The sequence below is a fragment of the Anser brachyrhynchus genome (assembly GCF_964034855.1).
Source record: "Anser brachyrhynchus genome assembly, chromosome: 1".
NCBI lineage: Eukaryota > Metazoa > Chordata > Aves > Anseriformes > Anatidae > Anser > Anser brachyrhynchus.
The window spans coordinates 42988318-43009124 of record NC_137694.1 but is presented as its reverse complement, the minus strand read 5'-3'; the positions used below and the strand labels follow the sequence as shown (position 1 = coordinate 43009124).

The following is a 20807-nucleotide window of genomic DNA, read 5'->3' as shown; positions in this document are numbered from 1 at the left end:
TGCGAATAATGTCTTGCAAACAAGGAAGCCTCAGAAATCTTTATAAGGTAGTATTATACCCTACATTAAAACTATTGACCATTCTTGAGAGAACTAAAGCCCCAAACATGTATAAAAATAACTGTGTATAATACCATAAAAAGCTCACTTTATCAGGAGCTCTGCTTATAGACATCAATATGGCTTCTGAATTATTGAAAGCTGCTGTTTCCAGATGCTTCAAAAAACAACCTAATTTCCATATGACAACCAAAGCGGGGGGAAGAAGGAAGGGGATTTTGGAGTCCCAAAGATAATTGATTATAGTTTAGATGGGGTCTAGGGACACACTGTTTTCAGTGAAGGAAACTGCTCTCAGCTCTGCAGCTTTCTTACCTCACCTCTTGGCCTATCAGAGTAGAAATTAGTGGATTGCTGGTCATGCTGCAGCTTTTATCATTATTTCTAGCACTTACCTAAAAATAAGCTGAACAAAGTCACTGACTGATAGAAGAATAACAATTTTGAGAAACATTAGTTTTATTTATGTGCTTTCTACCCCTCCTTATTTATGTGTCCAGACTTATGAAGAAGTGTAAACTTCAATACGAAATCAAATCATCATTGGAAACAATGTATTTACCATCTTCAGGAGTTCTCACAAAAACATCATTCTCTTCAGACAAAGCACTTTCTCCAACCATGGTAGAGGCTGCAACTCTCATTTTATAATTTGTGTATTTTTTTAAACCTAAAAAAAAACCATGTAAAAACCAAATTATTGCTGATGATCCTCCTTGAACATCTCATAGCTTATTTATAAAACTATTAAAATGGATGCTGTTCTAAGGATTTTTGATATACATTTGCCATCTAAAAGATAGAATACGTATAATACCATTTATCTGGGGAGAGTCAAATAAGCACTTAGTCAAATCAACAGATTTTGAAATAAGTCAACTAGCTTCAACCCTGTAAATAGCTTTAATTTAGTTGTGAAAACAAGAGATGTATACGTGTACATACAAATACACGTTTTTATTCTATATGCATTACATTGGTTAGCACAAATAAATGCCCGAAACCCCATTAAGAATACATTTTCTTCAATTAGTATCAGAATTTTCACTTTAAAAGAAAAAAATATATTATTAACAGCATACAAATACTGTGGGGGAAAAAAATTGAGTCTGAAAAAGAATGATCAATTTAGAAACATTTTCCTGTGTGGAAAGAAGACGCTGAGGAAAAAATAATGAGAAATCTATTTCACAAATTACTACTTGCTAACTTACTTGCCTTATGTAGTTCCTCTCCTCCATTCTCATATTCCCTGTACACCTCTCTACAGAAGACAAGTCTGACAGTAGTGTCCCAGCTTTGCCTTTTGCTTGCCTTTTGCATGCAGATGTGTTATGTGTGGCTGGGGGAGATTTGGTCTATCTACCTTATAAATGGCTACATTACATAAAGTTGGAACAAATGGTTTTGCATAATATATTTGCAATTATTTCTTATCAAATGGCACTGTACCTGTCATAATTAAGCTGTTGTTTGAAGTTGTTGTGTGGAACGCTCTTTTTGTATCCAGCTCCATTGCATAAACAGTATAATGAATAATTTTCCCATTGGGATTTGCTGGAGGGTCCCAACACAGCAAAACAGAAGAGGAGCTAAGATTCTTATATGATATATTTTGCACTGAACTTGGAACTTCAACAAAACACAAAAATATAACAGTAAGCAAAATAAATTATTTAAAATAGAATAAAATTTCAATGAAAGAAGTACGTATGTTAACCTATTTCTAAGTTACAGGTTACCTTGCTCGTGTGTCCTGACTGTGAGAACAGATGGTGGCCCTTCTCCAATAGCAGTGAAAGCAGACACACTGATTGTGTAGTCTGTGAAAGGTACAAGGCCCTTTATAACATACAACAGCTCTTCAGCCAAAATATTAATGGCATACTGATTATCTGCGATCAAATGGAGAGAAATAGTTACTTACTTGAAAACCTTTTTTTTTGCTTTTGCATTCTAAACTCAGTTTGACACGATAACCTTGAACTATTTTACTGCAAAAAGAATCAACTTTCATGGCAATTAAAAAAATATAAAGAAAATGTTATACAGCATCTCATAATCAAGGAGTGGTTATTGTAGGTCCATTTTCACGTATGCAATCCTCTCTGCTTTTCAGAGGTCTTCTATGAAGTATGAAATTCAGACAGTAGGAAGAATAGATAGATTGGCCTATGTGAAAGAACAAATGGGAGTGAACTAAAAGCTTGACACTGAGAGCTATCTCAAAAAAAAGAAATCTTCTAGGAACTAGGAAAAGGCATTCTTCGTATACTTCCTAGGAACACTGGAACATACTTTTGAACACTGGCTCCTAGGTTGTTGGTATTTTTGGTTTTGTTTTGTTTTTTAAGTCAGGAACAAATTCTCTCCTCCTTACCCTCTCAACTGTGCTGTAACAGCTATAGTTAAAATGGCTCCCATCACATATCCCTTCACTCTGGTATTTTTAGCAGAAGAGTCAGGATCAGCAAAATGAAGAAATTATGCTTATGTCCACAAAGAGTTTTCAGTGCATCTGTGATAAAGTTCAAAGTTGGCAGCAATCCAACTGTGCTAGTCAAAATCCTCTAGTGCAAGGAGCCACTACGCCACTGCAACGTGACAAAGTATGGGTACTTCACGTATCTGAGCATCAGGTTAAAAGTTTCGCAAGATCAGCATTAAAATGGAGGCATCTGAAAATCAGCAAGCACTGTTGAAAACTTGGCTGTCAACAACTTTACTATAACTACTATAATACTTGTGTGCTAGATTACAACAGATGCTGCTGAAATCAATTTTTCAGCAATATAGACATATTTTAGCAACTGACTAGCTCAGACTGAATGAGGTGGTAAAAAGAACACTCACATTTTAAGCACTGTACACTTTCTCTGTATGACAGAGGAGATTCTTTAGGATTAACATAGTAAAGAAAAATTCCACTGTAGTTTACATTAATGGATATAATTCAGGTCTTTGACGGTGGTATATATGGAGAAATTCAGTGATTTTAAAAGTGCATTCAGAATATAAAAAATTGACTGTCTACTGTTCAAAACTCTCATGGTAAAAAATGGTAGTAGTATTTTAAGCCCCTGCTTGTCAGCTAGGTCCTGCTTAATGATTTGTAAATATCCATACTTAGAAAAGAAACACTGTTCCATTGATAATACAGAACAAGTGTACACGCTAATGACATCACCATGTCATGGGGTCATCTCCACCTGTTTGTCACCCATATAGCAAAGTTGTAACTTTTTGACCTATTTACCTTCACTGACATTTGAAAACCTATTAGTCAAAAGGCTTAGAGAAATCAAGGTCTCTGAAGGGCTTGGAGATATGTTAATCCCTGACAATCACACCTGCTTTGGCAACTGTAATAACTGATTGTCTATGCAGCTTGGCTGATGGCTTTTGGGTGCTCCTTTCACTAGGAACAAGGTCAGCTGGGTGACAAGGGGCTAGTTCCTGCCTGTGTGGCCTTCCCATTTGCTTCAGAAAGTTATTCAGTAGTAAAAAAATCTGACTCCAGCAAATGACCCATTCATAATTTGCTTGAACCATGTGCTAAAGATCATATCTGGGACAGGGATGGGGGGTCCTTTAGAGAAAAGGAGCAGGTAGAAAAATACAATAAAATACCTTACCCAAAGCAGAATGTAATTCCGCAGCTCCATTTATAGCAGGCAAATTATCACCAGATACACTTGTAAATATTACTGGGGAAGCTGTCTGAATACTGGAAAACATTTCAGCTGAACCTTCGTATAATTCATTGGCTGTTTCCACTGAATTTGAAATGGGAGAAGGCTTGATGTTTTCATTTGTCATGTATGGTTCCAAAGTATTGATCAAATACTAAAAATTAGAAAGATATAAGTAAATCACAAATCTTGTCAACATTATATCATTTAATTCATGTTATATATAGTATATAAATTGTGTATTTGTCAACTTTGCAATAATATTTATACACTATATTGTAATTAACTTTGCAAAATAATATTTCTCATGAAAAAGCTCAGTTGCTAGTAGCTTAACATTTCTGTTCATTTTAAAAATTAAAAAAACAGCAAATGCATTTTTAAATTTCTTAATATTTCTTAATTTATGGGTTTACATTGCTGTAAAACTGCAATGCTCCCATGTTTTAGAGCAAGGCCTTTAAATTTAATGTTATTATCCTTAGAGATACACTGAAAAGACATATTTGAGTTTGGGAGACTCCATTTCTACTACACATGTTCCAAAACAGGGTTGAAGGTATAGACAAGAAGGTTTCAAATGCTCCTGAAGAAAAAGAATAACAGGTTGATTAGGTTGATCAGAGGGAAAAATATTCCTGTGTAGCCTTTGGGTGAGGGAGAGACGAGGAGAGAAGGAGAAAAATAGAAGGCAATGAAATAAAGAGGTGAGGGAAAATAAGGGAGTAAATATGTGGAAAGGGAGAATGAAAGGGAGGCAAAGTCAGTAGGACAGCGTGGGCAAAAGACAAAGTCGGAAAGGGATGGGAGTAGATATAAAGGGAGTAACAACTAATATGAGAGGAACAAAGAAAGCTGAAAAGACAGCTAGAACATAGGTACAAAATGGTGTGTAAGCACTAGATCATTATGCCTCTCCAGAATCTGGGACCATATCCAGGACTACAGTGTCTCTAAATTGTTCTGCTGTCATCTGTGAACGCTCCCCATTTGCACATATGGCCAACTTCACTGCCAGAAAGAGATGCTTTTACAGTGATGTAATTAATACACATTAGCCCTCTCCCTACAGACCCCAGGTGGAAAGAAGGCAAAGCAGCTTTTTTAACCACTAAAACTAGGTGGGATTGACCACAGGCAGACATACAGCAATAATCTCACCTAAGTACCAACAGGTAAAACCTATATGCACCTCATTTTCACATACATTTTATAGGAAAATAGTAACCCACATGGAAATATCACTTGCCTCTGAGGCTTTTCCATTTGAGATAACAGCCTTTCATAGCTAAACATTGTTGAGTACTATTATCAGTGTGTTTCCAACAGCTGAAATCCTGTAGATGCTCTAAAGTGCGGTCAATGGAGTTCCAAATGAGGTAATGTTTGTTATGATTTGTTTTTTTCTTTAATTAGAAAATTATATTCAATAAACTATGATAAAGCTGCTGTGATTCTAAACTAAGAACTCAAAAATAAGGAAATCCCTGCATTAAAGCATGTCTGTGCAGACAATTTTCATCTTTTCTGTGTCTGTATAATTAAAGATTGTATCACAGTAAAGTCATATACTTTCACTTTCCAAGGACCCCGGCCTGGTTTAATGAATGGATCCTTATCCTCATTTTTTTCCCCCCACTCCTTAATGTTTGGCTCCAGGGCTCTATTTAATGTATACCATTCAACTTGAAAGCAAACTCCTTCACTTTCACTGAGCTCTGCATTAAAAACATAGATTATGTGTTAGATCTGTGCTTGAGTGTCTATATATTGATCTAGGCACCTACGTCCATACTCCTACTGTTAGATCTGCTAAGAACTATTATGCTGCAAAGAATTAAAGGGCTAGAAGGGAAAATAAGATTGACGGCTATTGTGCCCTGCCTTCAGTAGCCAAGAAATTCTGCATAATTTCTCCAGAAATTATTTGATTTTCATACAGTACAAATAGCAGTGTTGATAAAACAAACAAACAACACAACAACAACAACAAAAAAAAAGCCAGAGGAAGAGGTGGCATGGAGAAGGTGAAATTTAAATGCACTGACAATTCATCTGTGGTGGCAAACTCCACATTCTGAGTGGAATAAGAATAAGGCAGAGGACCAAATTTAATCTAGCAAGGAAATCTGTATCAAAACAAACAAACAAAAACAACCAACCAACCAACAAAACACTAAATACCATATTTTTTCCATTGAGAATAGTGTTTTCCAGAGTCACCCCTGTTTCTTGCACATGCACTTTAACTCTGTACTGGGTAATGATTCCATTTGGTTGTTGTGGCTTCCTCCAAGCAATTTTTATATATGTGGCTTCCACTTCCACTAGATGCAAATCTGATACAGCACCTGGGACTAAATATTCAAGAGGAAAATTGATTTAATTAAACATCTCTGATTAGTACAAGCTTTCTCAGCACTGTAAGCAAAGTACAATAGGGACTTCATAAAATTTTATGTCCTTATCTTCTGAGTTGCTCCTGTACAGGTAGAATGTTACTTCAGTTGTTCGTTCTGGCAAACAAGTTACATTTCTAAAAATATGCACACATTTTTCCACAAGGTTTGCATATTTGATGTTAATTTAGACATTAGACAATACATGTCACTCAAAACAAAACAAAATATTTGGCTTCTGACAGTGAGTTTAGACAGAAGATAAGCATTTCTGTACTGAGCTGGGTCATCTCAGGAAAGTGACTCTGAGACCTGACTAAAGCAGATACTTCAGGAACAAATGCACCAAATAAGTACAGGTGTTACTGCTGCTGTTACACCTTAACAGCAAGCTTTGCAGCAAGCACTGATTAAGAGATTTTTTCTAAATTTGTGCTCTGTAACATAAACATAATGTTGAAGTCACCGATATATCACATAGCGATTCTCAATTTTTTCTTGTTGAATCCTCAGCTGCAGAGCAGTATTTCTGTACAATCTCACATATATATAAGACAAAACAGCATTTCTACTGAGCTAAGGACTGTCTCCTGATGAGTGAACTATTGGGAGCCAAAACACTGAAATCATTGTGTAGATGGCTCTGGGGCAGAACTAACCACTTGGTTGTCCCAGGACAGGATCTCAGTGTTACATCTGCCTCAGAGGTACACTGTACGAAGGTGGCTACCTTAGAAACTGGTATGAGACCCTGGATTTAGAGAAAATTACTCAAACAAGATGTTTAGGGTTGAAGAAAGCAGCCGTGGTGGATTCCCGTAGTTATTTCCCTACCACTTGCTGCCATCTAACGACTACAAGGGTGACCTGCAATTTAATTACCAAATCTAAAAAGCACTACTTCCATTCAGGTAGAAAATACCTTTCTTTTACAATCTCTGAGGGCTTCTGACGGCAAGAAAATTTAGTGCCAGTGTATGAACTCAAAAAAAAAAAAAAGTAAAAATAAATCTACATAATCAATTTTCAGCTATTTCTCTCATTAGCTTGTTTGCCATCTCTTTCAAGACTCATATAACATGCCCATTCCTTCTGTTGCAAGGTACCTAAATAGCTTTAAAGGAAAAACTGATATCAGTTATCATTTACAGTCTATTTACTTCATTTCTTTAAACTTACCATCTGCAGGAGTGAAAACCGTAAGGTTAGTCTTTGGTCCCACGCCAGCACTTGTCTCTGCACCAACATGCACATTGTATGTTGTAAATGGCACAAGGTTACGGAATACAAACTTATGATCTTTTGTGCTGTTATCCAGAATATGTCCTGGAATGAAAAATGAAGAGAATCTAGCTCAAAAATAAAAACAATCCACCATTTGCTTACACTGAATATAGCTACTGTCCAGGATGATGAAAAGTGAAGTTTGTTTCTGAAAATTTGACATCAACCTCATTGGAAATAAGACTGAATGCCTGAAGAAAAAAAAATCAAGGAGGTATAGGTTTTAAGAGGAGTTGTTGTTGTTGTTGTTGTTTTGTTTCTAAATTAATTCAACTTGCTTTTCCTGTATGATCCCATAAAAACATTAGTATACAGCTCATTGACTTCTTTAACTATATGTAGTTATGTAAGATCTTTAACTATGTCTGAGTTACAAAAAATATATAAAAACACCAAAACAGACTCACATAGTTGATTGTATAATACACAAGGATGAAAATCCTCCAGAAATATTTAAGAGAAAGAGGAAAGAGTAAAGATAGAGAATGATTTGAATATATAAGCCTCCTAATTCAGCTGTGAGCTTAGCCTGTCGTTTCTCTGAAAGAGTGAGGAAGGCTGATTTTCTCCACTCTTAAGAATATCTAATGTGAGTTTAATTGTGTACCTATCCTTTTAAGGGAGAAGCCTGCCCATTATAAGTTACCTAAGAATTACTAACGATTCTAATAGTGAGAAACATAGATAGCAATGCTTTCAAATATTCATTCTTGACTGGTAGTGACACTAAGAGTGCCAGTGTAAGGAAATAACCACAAAAATAAAAATGAAACAAAAACATCAATTCAGACTTACCAGATGGCCCATGCAGCTCAACTCTGTAACCAAATTTTCCTGTTACTATGGTTGGTGGGTCCCACGTCACTGAGAAAGACTTTGCTGTAATGTTGCTCTTGGCAAAATTTTGTGGTGGATCTTCTGGAACTTAAACAATATTGGAAAAAGTCTTTGAACATAAAATAATTTCTATTAGGGTTTCCAAGAACCACGTATCAGACAATTCATTTTAAGCATAAACAATAAATGTGCTGAAGGACAGTTAAATTAAAAGGACGGCTCATTAAAATGACTGATTTTTGTTTCATTTCTTTTTTAAAGTTATGCTTTCAAAAGGTATCAAGAGCGCTGGTAGTATGCAAATAATCCTTAAAAGATAAAGGGATTCTATCAGGTTTAACACGGACTTTATCATGAAACAGATTACATTCAGAAGATGCTCAAATAGTATTGTGATGCTCAGCACTGTAGAGATCACAATGGCAAGCTTTTCTTCCATGAACATTTTTTATCCCCATTTCGAGTACATCACATAGATTTTTGACAGCACTAATGATATACCTTATTATACAAAAGTGCAAACCCAGTAATGATTAAGACTGCAAAAACATTGCACATTATATTTTCATAGAATTATTCAGACAAATTACATGAATCATAAACTCAAGTGATTATGGAATTCAATCCCTGCCCTTTCTAAAGCATACCTTCCTTTCTAAAGCATACCTTCACAAGTTAAAGAGAGATTATTACTGAGATGGAAAACCAAATCCAAAGACAACTAAAGGAGGTGCAATTCTTTTTATCCATATAGAGTTAAAATAAACCTGATTTTCAAAAATGCTGCATACCCAAGTAAACTTATTGAAACTGCTTGATACAAATTACTAAGAAAATCAGGTCTTCATATGCCATATATGAGATTTAAGCCAATGTGAATATACAAACTGATCCTTCAAAAAATATTCACACAATACTCTTACAAAGTTCTCTGTTTTTTGTAAAAACTACCGTACATCACAGAAGTTTCCAAAAATATTGACTACATTATAGATGGCCCATTCATTTTGATTTTTCTGTGAAGATGGAAAAGTTCCTTAGCTGGAAAAGATAATAAAATGTATAATGATATTCTAAAGATAACTAAACCAAGAAAAAGCAAGATTTTTTTCTTCTTCAAGGATGTTATCAAAATAAGAACATCTGCAAATGAAAGTAATGAAAAATCTTGTTATTCCTAAAAGATAGGCTATACATTCGCCAGCAGAGATTACTTAATCTAGAGTTACATAAACTGCATTAGCTACATTTGTTTATTACTCTGAAGTATCATTTTAAGAGTTGACCATTTTTTCAAGTTCTAAACATTTTTCTCTTTGTAGAAATATCCTCCCCTTGACAGCCATCCCAGCAAAGGAAATATTTGCATCCTGGGTTTTCAGAGAATATGCTGTAATGTAATTCATATTTAAAAGAAAAGTAACTTCTTTTAAGCATTTTAAAATGCATTATTATAAAATCAAAGCCAGAAAGGTACCATCTTTGTCAAGAACATAGGAGAGCTTCAGCATGGCTCAGAAAATTCTGGTTGGAAGGGACAAAAACAATTTTCAGCATTTTAAAAGAAAACATCACTGAGCTATACTATACTATACAGTAGGGATATATCTTGATATTTCTTGTGCGGCCAGATGGGTATGACAAAAAATCCATGTCATTTTCTTGTATGAGCAAAGTGGTATTTGAAACAAATGCACTCTCCATCCCACCACCTGCTATCACAAACCATGACCCATCAATTCCTCTCCCTTGAGCCTCACCTCAGACAATCCAGTGGTGTACTGAGATGCAAGGTTTTGGCCACAGGAGAAACTGGCAGCTTGGGGTGCTAGCTGGTGTGACACTAAAGAGATTCTCATAAGTATAAGGCATTTGGAAAAGGGAAGTGGATTTCAGTAATTGCAGAGAGACGGGATGATGGCGTTTGATACTGGAGGAGGTGGTGGGCTGCTACAACAATTGCAAAACAACATTCCTAAAATCATAGCTTTACTATATAGGCTATATAGATCGATATACATTCCAACATATAAAGACATCTTTCACACCAAAACAAAGGAAAGTTAAGACTGTAAAAATCATGAGGCAAAACATCTATTATTTCATAATGCCTTCCTAACAAATCACCAGCCAATGCTATAATCAGCCTCAGAAAAGTGTCCTTAGCATGCAGGCATGCAGAACTCACAGGGAAGGACATTAACAAGCACCTGAATGTTCATGAGGTAAAGACCCAATACAAGTGGATCCAGAAACTTGCGTGCTTCTAAGAGGAAGGACTTACTAAGCTGGTGGCGGGGGTGCTGGTGGGTCTGTGCACACCACCACCCACATAAACCAGTAACCAACTTCCCTTTTCCCAGACCATGCATTAATGGATGAACTCTGGTTGTAAGAATAAGTACTGATAAGGACTGAAGATCTCTTTGGTTGACATCTTTCTGTGTATTTCTGTGTAATTGGCAGAACCAAGCCCTACAGCGTAAGCTTTCCAGCATTGCCCAACATTTTGTTATTACCAGTGCACCTATCTTAGAATGTTAATAGGATGAAAAATGAACTGGACAGCAGCCCTGCAAATCTTAGAAAAGAAACAATCCAAAACTTCATTATCCCCAGACAGAACTGAAAACAAAGGATATTTTAATTCTAGCAAAGCCATTCAAATGAACAGTGCTAGAAGAGAATTACATTTATTTTCATCTGAACAGTGCTATGAATTTTGGATGTATGAAAGAGTAACAGTAATATCAAACTGAATCAGGCAAAAGCAGGATGTACTAGTAAAAAGAAAGCCAGAACAGCATTCTTCCAGAAACATACATTTTTGGTATGGCTGTATTAATAGTGTTGCCCACTACCTAAATAATTATAAAACTTCTGCTCCTGGATGACTTTCACTTTCAATTCTAAGTATTGTGAATATTCCAAAAAACAACTTTCCTAGTGATTAGAGATTTCTTCAGGACTGTACAACTTTCTGCAACAGATCCAGATTGAGGAACCATTGGAAAGGAGTTTTCTCTATACTGCTTGTTTTTCCACAAAACCAAAAAAGCTTTAATTTCATTGCTATGTATACAATACATATGTTTTTTGAATATTATACCTGATACCTGTTCCCTTAATTTTTAATTCTCCTTCCATTGTACCATTAATAACTGCAGTTCCTGAATTATCCTCAGTTTTCATAAAATTAAGGAGGAAAAAAACAATATCTATCCTAGGCATATTTGATTTAACTTTTCACAGTAACTGAACTCCCACCCACTGGATAGTGCTAAATACATTATGTGCACTTTCAGTTGATTTCATCAACTTAAAAATTAGGTAACCACATACATCTAAGTGTGTGATACAGATAAAGATTCAGACTGAAGTATATTGTAACATAACTTCAAGTTGATATTTTGCATGTTTTCCTACAAATCTGAGAACTTCATTTCATTTTGAAAGCAATATATACCTGATTCTGGTGTCCGGACAATTGCACTGTCAATGTAACCTGCTTCAGTGGTAACCGCAGAGACTTCAAAAAGATACGTGGTATATGGCCTCAGGTTAGTTATAACAAAACTGATCGGTTCATTCCAAACAGAGCTCATTTGACTAGATGCCTCTGTACTTGATGCAACTGTAGTCCTTGAAGGAATTGTGGATTTGCCAAAAGTAGTTGAAGGAGTAGTAGTACTCCACAAAAATGATTCACTGTTATCCTAATAAGACAAAATATGAAATATGATAAACAGAAATTACACATTTGTTAATAAACATAGATCAAGAAAGGCAGACACCCTTTGAAACTGGTTCTTATTTTTATACTTCAATACCCAAATTAGTTTATCATTTCATTAGGTGATATTGCTAGTACATCTTGTTAGTGACAATATTATAGTTCCTGCCCTTATTCCAAAAGATTTCAAACATTATTGAACAAACATATTGAACAGGCTCCATTTAATTATTCAGAGATTCAAGTTTTAGCATTCAGACTCCATCTCTCCAAAAAGAAGTCCCCCTAGAGAGGTCTTTCTATGTACATATACGTTTCTATGTATATATATCATATATGTGGTTTGTGTATACATACATATATATAGTGTGTATATCTCTATATATATATATATATACACACACTACTTATATGCAACAGATAAGACCAGACAGGGGTTTCCTGATCCATACTGTCAGGAGACAGCTCTGAAAAATTGATAGACATTACAATAATCAATGTTTATGATTTAGTAGGTGGTAGTCTCTCAGTTCTAAATAAAATCAGCATAATGTTATGAGCTTTCACAATGCTTAAAATGATCTTGAAAATAAAATCTGAAACCCAAATTTTTATCACTAAAAACTGCACTTTTCAATAAGTACTAAGTCTAGCATCCTGAAAAAGAAATTAGGCAATTTAACATCCTACTACATCACAACACTTTGCTCAACATAAAAGAGAAAGGGAGAATAAGGGCTGGAAAGGAAAATGTTCTTCAAGAAATTCTGAAAGGTGTGCACTGGTTGAAATTCAGGCTGAAATCCAATGGATAGTCAGAATTCTTAAAATAAGCATTCATTGACAATTTCTGATCAACTTGATCTACAAACATTGTTAGAAAATCACTTTGTTAATTCTAGTTCTTTTTACATTGCTATGAAGAGGATTTAAATAACGTTGAAATTTGATACACAAAATATAGCACAACTTAAAATATACAAAGCATTATTAAATTATTTATAAAAATAAAATATTAACAGTTCTATGTGTCCTCACTGACCAAAACAATGAATTCTTGATTTTCCAAAGTGAAAAGGTTTTCCTTCACCCATTACATCCTGCCTTGGGCCTAACTTTTTTACAAAGTTGGAATTGTTCTGAAAAGCAAGCCTCCAAAAATTTTTAGGTCCCAAAATGCAAATTTAAAACTATATTCTACGGCTTGAGTCTATTTCTAATTTAAAAGGTTTATAGCACTTACATTACATTCTGGTAACCTCCCAGACAGAAGGTCCTCTACTTTAACCAAGACATCTTTCACTACAATTCCACTTCTTGCATGTTTCACACTAATCTTGAAACTAGTTATCTTTCCATTTGGTTGCCGAGGGAGAAACCAGATCAGATTTACAGCTGAATAATTTAAGGCTTCAACTGTGAGATTCACTACTTTACCTGGAGCTTGAAAACAAAACAAACAAAAGCAGTGAGACATAGTTTTCTTCTCAGGAAATACATATTTCAGAAACAAATCTACCATGATCTAAAATGAATTTCATTATCATTTAGTACTACAGTATCCAAGGAACCCATTATATTTCAAAGATTTCTGCTTTCCTGTTTTCATTAATTTTAACTTCTAAATAATCATTTGAGCTAAACAATTGAAAGAAAGGTCTGCTTGAATAAGTTTTTCACTCAACTATCCACTCTACTATCATCTATTAAACTCCACTTCAAAGCACTAGAAAAAAATAGCCATTTTTATTCGTAATGCCATTTCTAGGTTCTTTGCCCTAGAGCAAAGAAATACCAATCGTTCACAAACATACTTAAAGTAGGTGATATGCAACCAAGTCTTTTTCCTTCTAGTTTAAGTGACAAATATAATTATAGTAATTAGTTTGGTAAACTTAAAAATATTCTTTGCATAAGTAAATCATCTACCATGTCAGAAGTAGCAAACAAGTTTATTCTAACTGAAAAAAAATCAAAGTATAAATATTGACCTCTTTTTCTCATTTTAAGAGCATATGACAGTATTGTGTGTTCTATTTTACTTTACCTGCATGATCTTTTCAGCTGGATACAGATTTTTGGTAGCTTTAAAAAGTTCAATTTAATTTGAGTATTCATTATTACTGCAAAAATTGTGTTCTTTGTATCAATGACAGTTTCCAGGACCTCGTTTCGGAACTGTTTTATTAAGCACAGCACAAAGGAATGGGATGTGGCATCTAAACAAGATTTTTACATGCTATCTGAGCTTTCCTTTGAATTAAAGCACTGCAGGTGACTTAGCCCTGTTTAGATAGCATGGGCAGTAACAGTTCCTGTGACAGCCACCCTTACTACTGTGAAGAAAAGGGTAAAAATATATACATATACAAATGTTCACAATTACAGATCTTCCACTGCTTAACTGAGACAAATCCTCCATGCCTTGTGTTTTGCTCTTGCTTAGGCCCTGTTGAATTAGGGCCTTATTTATAGTGTTCTTTTATAGATCTTGTTTTTTACTCCCCTGGACTACAGCTTTTTTATTTAAGAAGTTTTATCTTCTGGTTAATTTTACTATTTTAAACTGTATATGTTTATTTTGATTAAGATGTTGGGGTTTCTTTAACCATCACAGGGAGAATTTAAAAAAAAAAAAAAGTAGTATCAGTGACACATAACTTTCACCTACAATTTTAACAGACCATCCAACTACATTAAAAATAAGCATTTTTACTTCTAATAAAAATGTGAGCAGAAAGCATCAAAGAGTTAAAAGCTAATGTTTTCATATGGAAAAATGCTAGTGTTGTCCTCTGTCAAATGAGTAAATGGAGCCCACTAAAATTTGGTTTTCTACGACCATCGAATTACAAAGAGTAGTGAAGAAAAATTATTTGCATAGTTCCACCAGGCAAATTCGCTACCCCTTCTCGTATTTGGTTTCATAACTCATTGTGAAATCTCTTGCAGAGTAGTAATTTAGCCATTAACTGAGGTTTGACACTATGCAGTTTGCCCTGCTACAGAACCAACTGTGAGTCTTAAACACAGAGGGACAGTCACCAATATGGCAGCACAAATTCTATATTTCACTGAGACTTGTTCATCCCAACATAACTGGCCTGGAGCCATCTCTTTGGCCAAGGTTCTGCTGTTCCTGGAGTGCTCCAAAGAGCAAGACCACAAATACTAAATTAATTATGGAAATTTAGACTAAAACTGTATCTCTTTTTATTCTTCCAAAGCATCAAATCAAATTTTCATTTCAGTTATGCCTTTTCCTATTTTTTTCCTTCAGAGTTAATAAGTATAAACTTAGTAGAATATATTCTGTGCTGGGCTTCTTAGAAAAGGTACTTGATTCCAGCACTAACCAAATAACAGCTTGACACAAGGAGTCAATGTAAGTACTCCCAGTCTCCTAGTACTGCTGCAGGCAACAGCTGATGGATCTGCTTCAGCGATCATTCTGCTCTCCTGTGATCCTGCTTTCAGGGAGCAGCCTACCTAGAAACTTGCATAGGGAAGAAAAAAAAAAAAAAAGAAAGAAACAGGCTTTGCATATGAGAAACCCTCATATGTGCACACCCTAAATGCTGTTACTAGAAAATAGGACAAAATGCACCTTTTCTAGAGAGTGAGAAAATACAGAAAGAATTGTGATTTTCTTCAAAATGTATCAAAATTTGTTCAAGTATAAAACATGGAATGTCAGGGATATTTTATTTGAAAAAATTACAGCAGCTCTATTTAATGAACAAGTCTATTAAAATTACCACTTTCTGCAGTCTGAAAAAGAAAAGGATCACTAAATACTCCAAGACCAGCACTGTTCTCAGCAGCAACCTAAAGAAAAAAAAAAGAAAAAAGAAGTCTAAGTAGAGAACCTATAGGATGTATAGTGTCAGGGACGAAACATACAAAAGTTTGCATAGTAAAGATGTTAGCTATACACACTGATTAGCTTTGAAAATGAAAGTGTACCATTAGCTTTTAGAGACCACTGCCACACAGTGACATTATAGCAAAAAGTGGAAATTTTTAAAAAGGACAAATTTTGTTATGTGAATAACACAAGTACTCTCCAAAGTTCAAGTAGCAGTAATTCACATTTTAAAGGAATATTAATGTTCATGCTTTGAAGCATAATGTTGCCAGTAATTATCTGAAGTTTAGGAAACATCTCACTTGACTGTACGTTTTCACAAAATGATCAATAAGGTGTTCAAAATTATCTGTAACCCTCAAACATTTAACAAATCATCACTTTTATCTGCTATTTCTCTACAAATGATTCTTCTTCAGATATAAAGAAACAAAAGTAAGACTGCACTGTCACAAACAGGTTGGAATGTTCAAAGCTTATAAGAAGTTAACTACACTCAGTTGTACTGCCATAGTATTTACCAGAAGGAATTTAACAAGGCCAAACAGGTACCCTAAAACAATAAGGAATTTTCACCTAAGTGAAAATCAAGAGGTACTTTTAATTGACACAACCAACCCTCTCTCCACCTCCCCCACCGAAAATAAAAAATAATAAAAAAAGTAATTACTCAAGACAAGGAAAACATAATGGTTCTTTCTGGCTACATCTTTGAGGTAGAAAAATGTTTCTACATGAATGGTTATTGACTCTGAGGTTGCTAGCAGGTCAGCCAGTCAGGAAGCCCACCAAAGCAGCAGATAATGCAACGGTCCTCAGCTTGCCAACAGACTTTTACTTATGCATGACTAAAGGCATGTGGTTCCTGCTAGGCAGATGTTGTTGGGTCACAACTCACTTTCATGAGTCAAATTCTGCTTTAAGATCAATGTTTAAAGCATGAGCAATTAGAAGAAAAGCCTCCCATATATAGCAATAATTTGCCTTCGTTTGATAAGTGTATGATTTAAAATGTACATTTTTTTCTAGGAAAAAAAATCATACACAGCAAAGAAGTGAATTTGCAAAACCTTTCATAGTGAATCCCACATGCGTGCTACTGAGGTACTCAGAATTGAAAACTGAACTCTTAATAGCCTTATTTATCTGGATGAATTAATTTGCTTACAATCTAAATGATATATATATATTTAATAGTAGCTGAATTTTTAAATTTCTTTTCATTTTTTTAGATGATCAGAGGCAGGAGATCAAAGAATAAATATTCCTGCAGCTGTGGATATAGGGGCTTTTATCAACATGGTCATCACTACTAGATTCACAGTGAGCCTGAGAACCTTTCTACCATAGCAAGCCATCATTAGATATCTACTTTCTTACACATGCACACCACCTTTACAAAGGATCACTGGCATCACAAAGGCATGTTAAAACATGTTACTTCATTTCATCCTTGACACTAAAAAGAAGCACCTATCCAAGGTTCTTATTAAAGAGGAAATCAGGTGAAGAACTGCATGGCAAATATTGCCATGAGAATAGTAGTTCATTTCTGTCCATCTGAAGTCATTTGTTCTTGAAGAATTCAGAGTTGGATCAGGAGTCCCTATTCTCAATGCAAACAAATTCCACATAAAGAACTCATGAAAACACATGTACTGATTTTCACAGAAGATATTCCACGTGAATATCTAGGCAATAAAATCTATGGAAAGGAAATGGAAAAGTATGACATTTTCTTTATTTCAGGACATGACACCAGGTAAAACACTTGAGCTTAAGGAAAGCAGACTAAGGTGTTTACAGGCCACATATAAATACATACTCAGGCAAGAAAACTCCTTATTTCCTTAATTCTAAAATCAAAGAAAGAATTACACACCAACACGCTTTTCTGGATCTGGTTGAGGTGTTTTGGAAATCTATGCATAACATCCAAAGTGCATCAGTGGTTTGAAAGATCTCAATTAAAATGAAGGACTTAGACATTTTTGAAAATTCAAACCTTTCCTCTTTACCACATAATGCTGTATGTTAATAATACATTAACAGAATTAACTGTTTTAGAACAATTTTGGCTGGAAATTATTTAAAGTGTATTTAAAAAACACTACAATAAACAAATACCTGACTAATATATTTTGTTATATGGCAAAAGTAATTAGCAACGCACTTCAGAAAACACTGTATGCACCTAGCATAGCCTAACACAATGTAAAACTAGGCATAATTCAATAATAATAAAAGCCATTTATAAAGCTTTTACCGTAATTTCGTAAGTTGTTCCAGGGTTAAGATTGGTAAGAAGAACTTCCAGACTATCTGGTTTTGTTGTGACCTGTGTATATGCTGTTTGCATCCACGGGCAGACCTCTTTATATTTAACAGTATAGGAGAGAATTCTCCCATTTGGACGCAGTGGTGTATTCCATGACAGCAGAATTCCAGCAGAGCCCACTCTTTCACCTGCAAGAAATATGGGGGGCCCAGGATCTAAAATAAAATAAAACAAAATAAATAATATGTAGAAAACAGTAATTAATTAAGTTTCCAGACAATAAAGACACCTTTAAGTTACTATAGAGAAAATAAATAATTTGCTAGAATAAATAAGATAAAATACCAAAGACTAATGTATGATTTAAAAATAAGCTTTTTTTTTCAAGCTAGGGTACTGTTACAGAAATGATTAAATGAATTTTGGAATGCCAAGAACATTCTTTTGTAAGAATGCAAAAAATGTAGTGCTCAATATCTCAATGGAAAAAGTAGAGTTTAATGTCAATTTAATATTTCAGACATTCTAGAAAGTTTCATTTCAGATTTTAAATTAAAAAATTAAGAAAAATGCATTCTCTTACAATACATGTCTAATATGGCTACATTTTTCTGACACATCTCAGAAGTCTACTACTATATGTATAAATTGAACTATGGATATTACTATGTGATGCTAACAAATTTTTCAAAAGCTTACAAAAGTTTTTCTCCCTTGTGTTTTTTTTTTGTTGTTGTTGTTGCCTTTTCTTTCTTTCTCTCTCTCTTTCTTTCTAAACAACCAAGCTAATGGATGAATACAATTACTACTTGCATCCAGAGTTTCTCCTAAAATACCTGTTAGAGAAACTTTCATGCTCCCATAGAACACCTTCAATTCATTACCTTGTTTTACAGTTAAGATCAAAAATTCTGATGATTATTCAAAAATTATTATAATTTCTCATAAACTACTGTGTATATAGAAAATACAAAAAAAAAAACAAAAACCATAGTTAACAAAAAAGCAATAAAATGTAACCAGTCATTATTAACTCACTTGTCACGTTTGTTGTCACTGTTCTACTGGCTGGAGAACTGTACAGTGAAGAAGAAACTGCTGAAACAGTAACATTGTATGTTGTTCCAGGTAGAGTATTAGAAAAGTCAGCCTAAAATATAACATGGATTCAAGTCTTTTAGAAAGAAAGAAAACCCAACAACAACAAAACAACAACACAACCCCAAAATTTTAAGCATTGCATTACTGAAAGTGAGCTGTTAATAAGCTTTTAGAAATACAGCATTTGCAACAGCAAAAACAGCCATTCATATTTGTTAGCTACAGCACAGCATTTTGCTAACTTATTTAACTAACCTCCATAAGATTTGTATAACATTCAATATTAAAGAACAACAAAATTAACTATTAATTTTATCACAGAATCACCTATCAGTGTATCTATAGAGGTGCTTCTGCGTCACACTATTTATCTAAGTATACATGAAACATTTTAAAATCACTTCTTGAGAGAATAAACACAAAGCTAATCTGAAAAACTTCCAGGTTTCTGATTGTTAAGCTAATCCATCTTTCAAGATAAATATACTTTAAAAACTTATAAGCAATCATTTATACAAAATACCTGTATCTTTGCAGTTCCAATATAAAACAAAACCAAACCAACCAGAATGGCCATAATTTCTGTTAATATTAGTATATTTTCCAGGCAGAAGAAAGAAAAATTGCTCCTATTTCTTTTCGATGCCTCAGCAGCAAAATGTTGCCTGCATTAATGATTTAAACACAGATCTTCCTGGCAAGTACACAATTAATGAGCCTGTATTACTCAATAGCTCTGCCCTTCCTTTGTTAAACTATTCATGAACCCTTGGGTGACTGTCTGTATCTTTATAGCAGACAAAAAAAAAAAAAAAAAAAAAAGGTGCAGGGGTGGAGGGGAAGAAATTCGCTAACTGCTGTTAGGGTACCAAACTCTGGATGCTGAAATTTGCTTTCACCAATTTTTCATTAATACTTTCACATTCATAATTGCATTAAATAGCTAAGGAAGCAACTTGCATCCCTCATCAGCACAGTACATAAGGAAAAGCTGGCCATGCAAGTCCTGTAATAAAAGCACATACTTGATACTCCCTAACTCCAAGATCTAGGATAACAACAGATCCATGATCAGGAATAAGATCCACATGAAATCTGTCCACATGTCCGTATGGTAGTCTCCAATACAATGAAAAAGAATATGATGAAACATTGAAGAACTTTAGTCCTTCTGGCTTTGCAGGTTCTGAAAGAGAATGATGAAACAGAGTAAACCCTCTACAAATGTATCAGTAGTTACACCTAAATATCAAAGCATCCAAGAACAGTTTATTGGGTGCATGAAGGACAACTGCTAACTAGTCCAGATACAGAAGCATTTTACAGTACCGCTGCTATAATACTTCTGAGACTTGGTTGATAATCTCCAAACTATGCTGTGTAGGTATCATGGAGAGCAAGCTCAGGTATCTCTGGCTAGTGTTTGGTTAACAAGGAATCTCTGCAATCTTGATGTTTCTGCTGTACTAAAACTTTAAGGTAGCACTGCTGCTATCATAACTAGTGTTACTGTTGAAATTCAAGCTATAGACAGTGTTTGTTCTGTTGCTTGTTA

General features: G+C 34.6%; 1 protein-coding gene across 7 annotated transcripts in view; it reads right to left on the bottom strand.

Annotated features, from left to right (window-relative positions):
- Positions 1-20807, bottom strand: part of PTPRQ (protein tyrosine phosphatase receptor type Q) — a 138235-nt gene that overhangs the window by 86827 nt on the left and 30601 nt on the right. For all 7 annotated transcript variants that reach the window (XM_080584383.1, XM_080584380.1, XM_080584384.1 and 4 more), the window contains 13 exons: positions 20278-20438; positions 19190-19301; positions 18140-18366; positions 15764-15833; positions 13249-13448; positions 11739-11988; positions 8231-8359; positions 7331-7477; positions 5937-6109; positions 3696-3906; positions 1803-1955; positions 1513-1692; positions 623-730 (listed from right to left, as the gene is read on the bottom strand). In XM_080584383.1, coding sequence (XP_080440509.1) covers positions 623-730; positions 1513-1692; positions 1803-1955; positions 3696-3906; positions 5937-6109; positions 7331-7477; positions 8231-8359; positions 11739-11988; positions 13249-13448; positions 15764-15833; positions 18140-18366; positions 19190-19301; positions 20278-20438 — 2121 coding nt within the window. The remainder of the gene's footprint in view (positions 1-622; positions 731-1512; positions 1693-1802; positions 1956-3695; positions 3907-5936; positions 6110-7330; positions 7478-8230; positions 8360-11738; positions 11989-13248; positions 13449-15763; positions 15834-18139; positions 18367-19189; positions 19302-20277; positions 20439-20807) is intronic.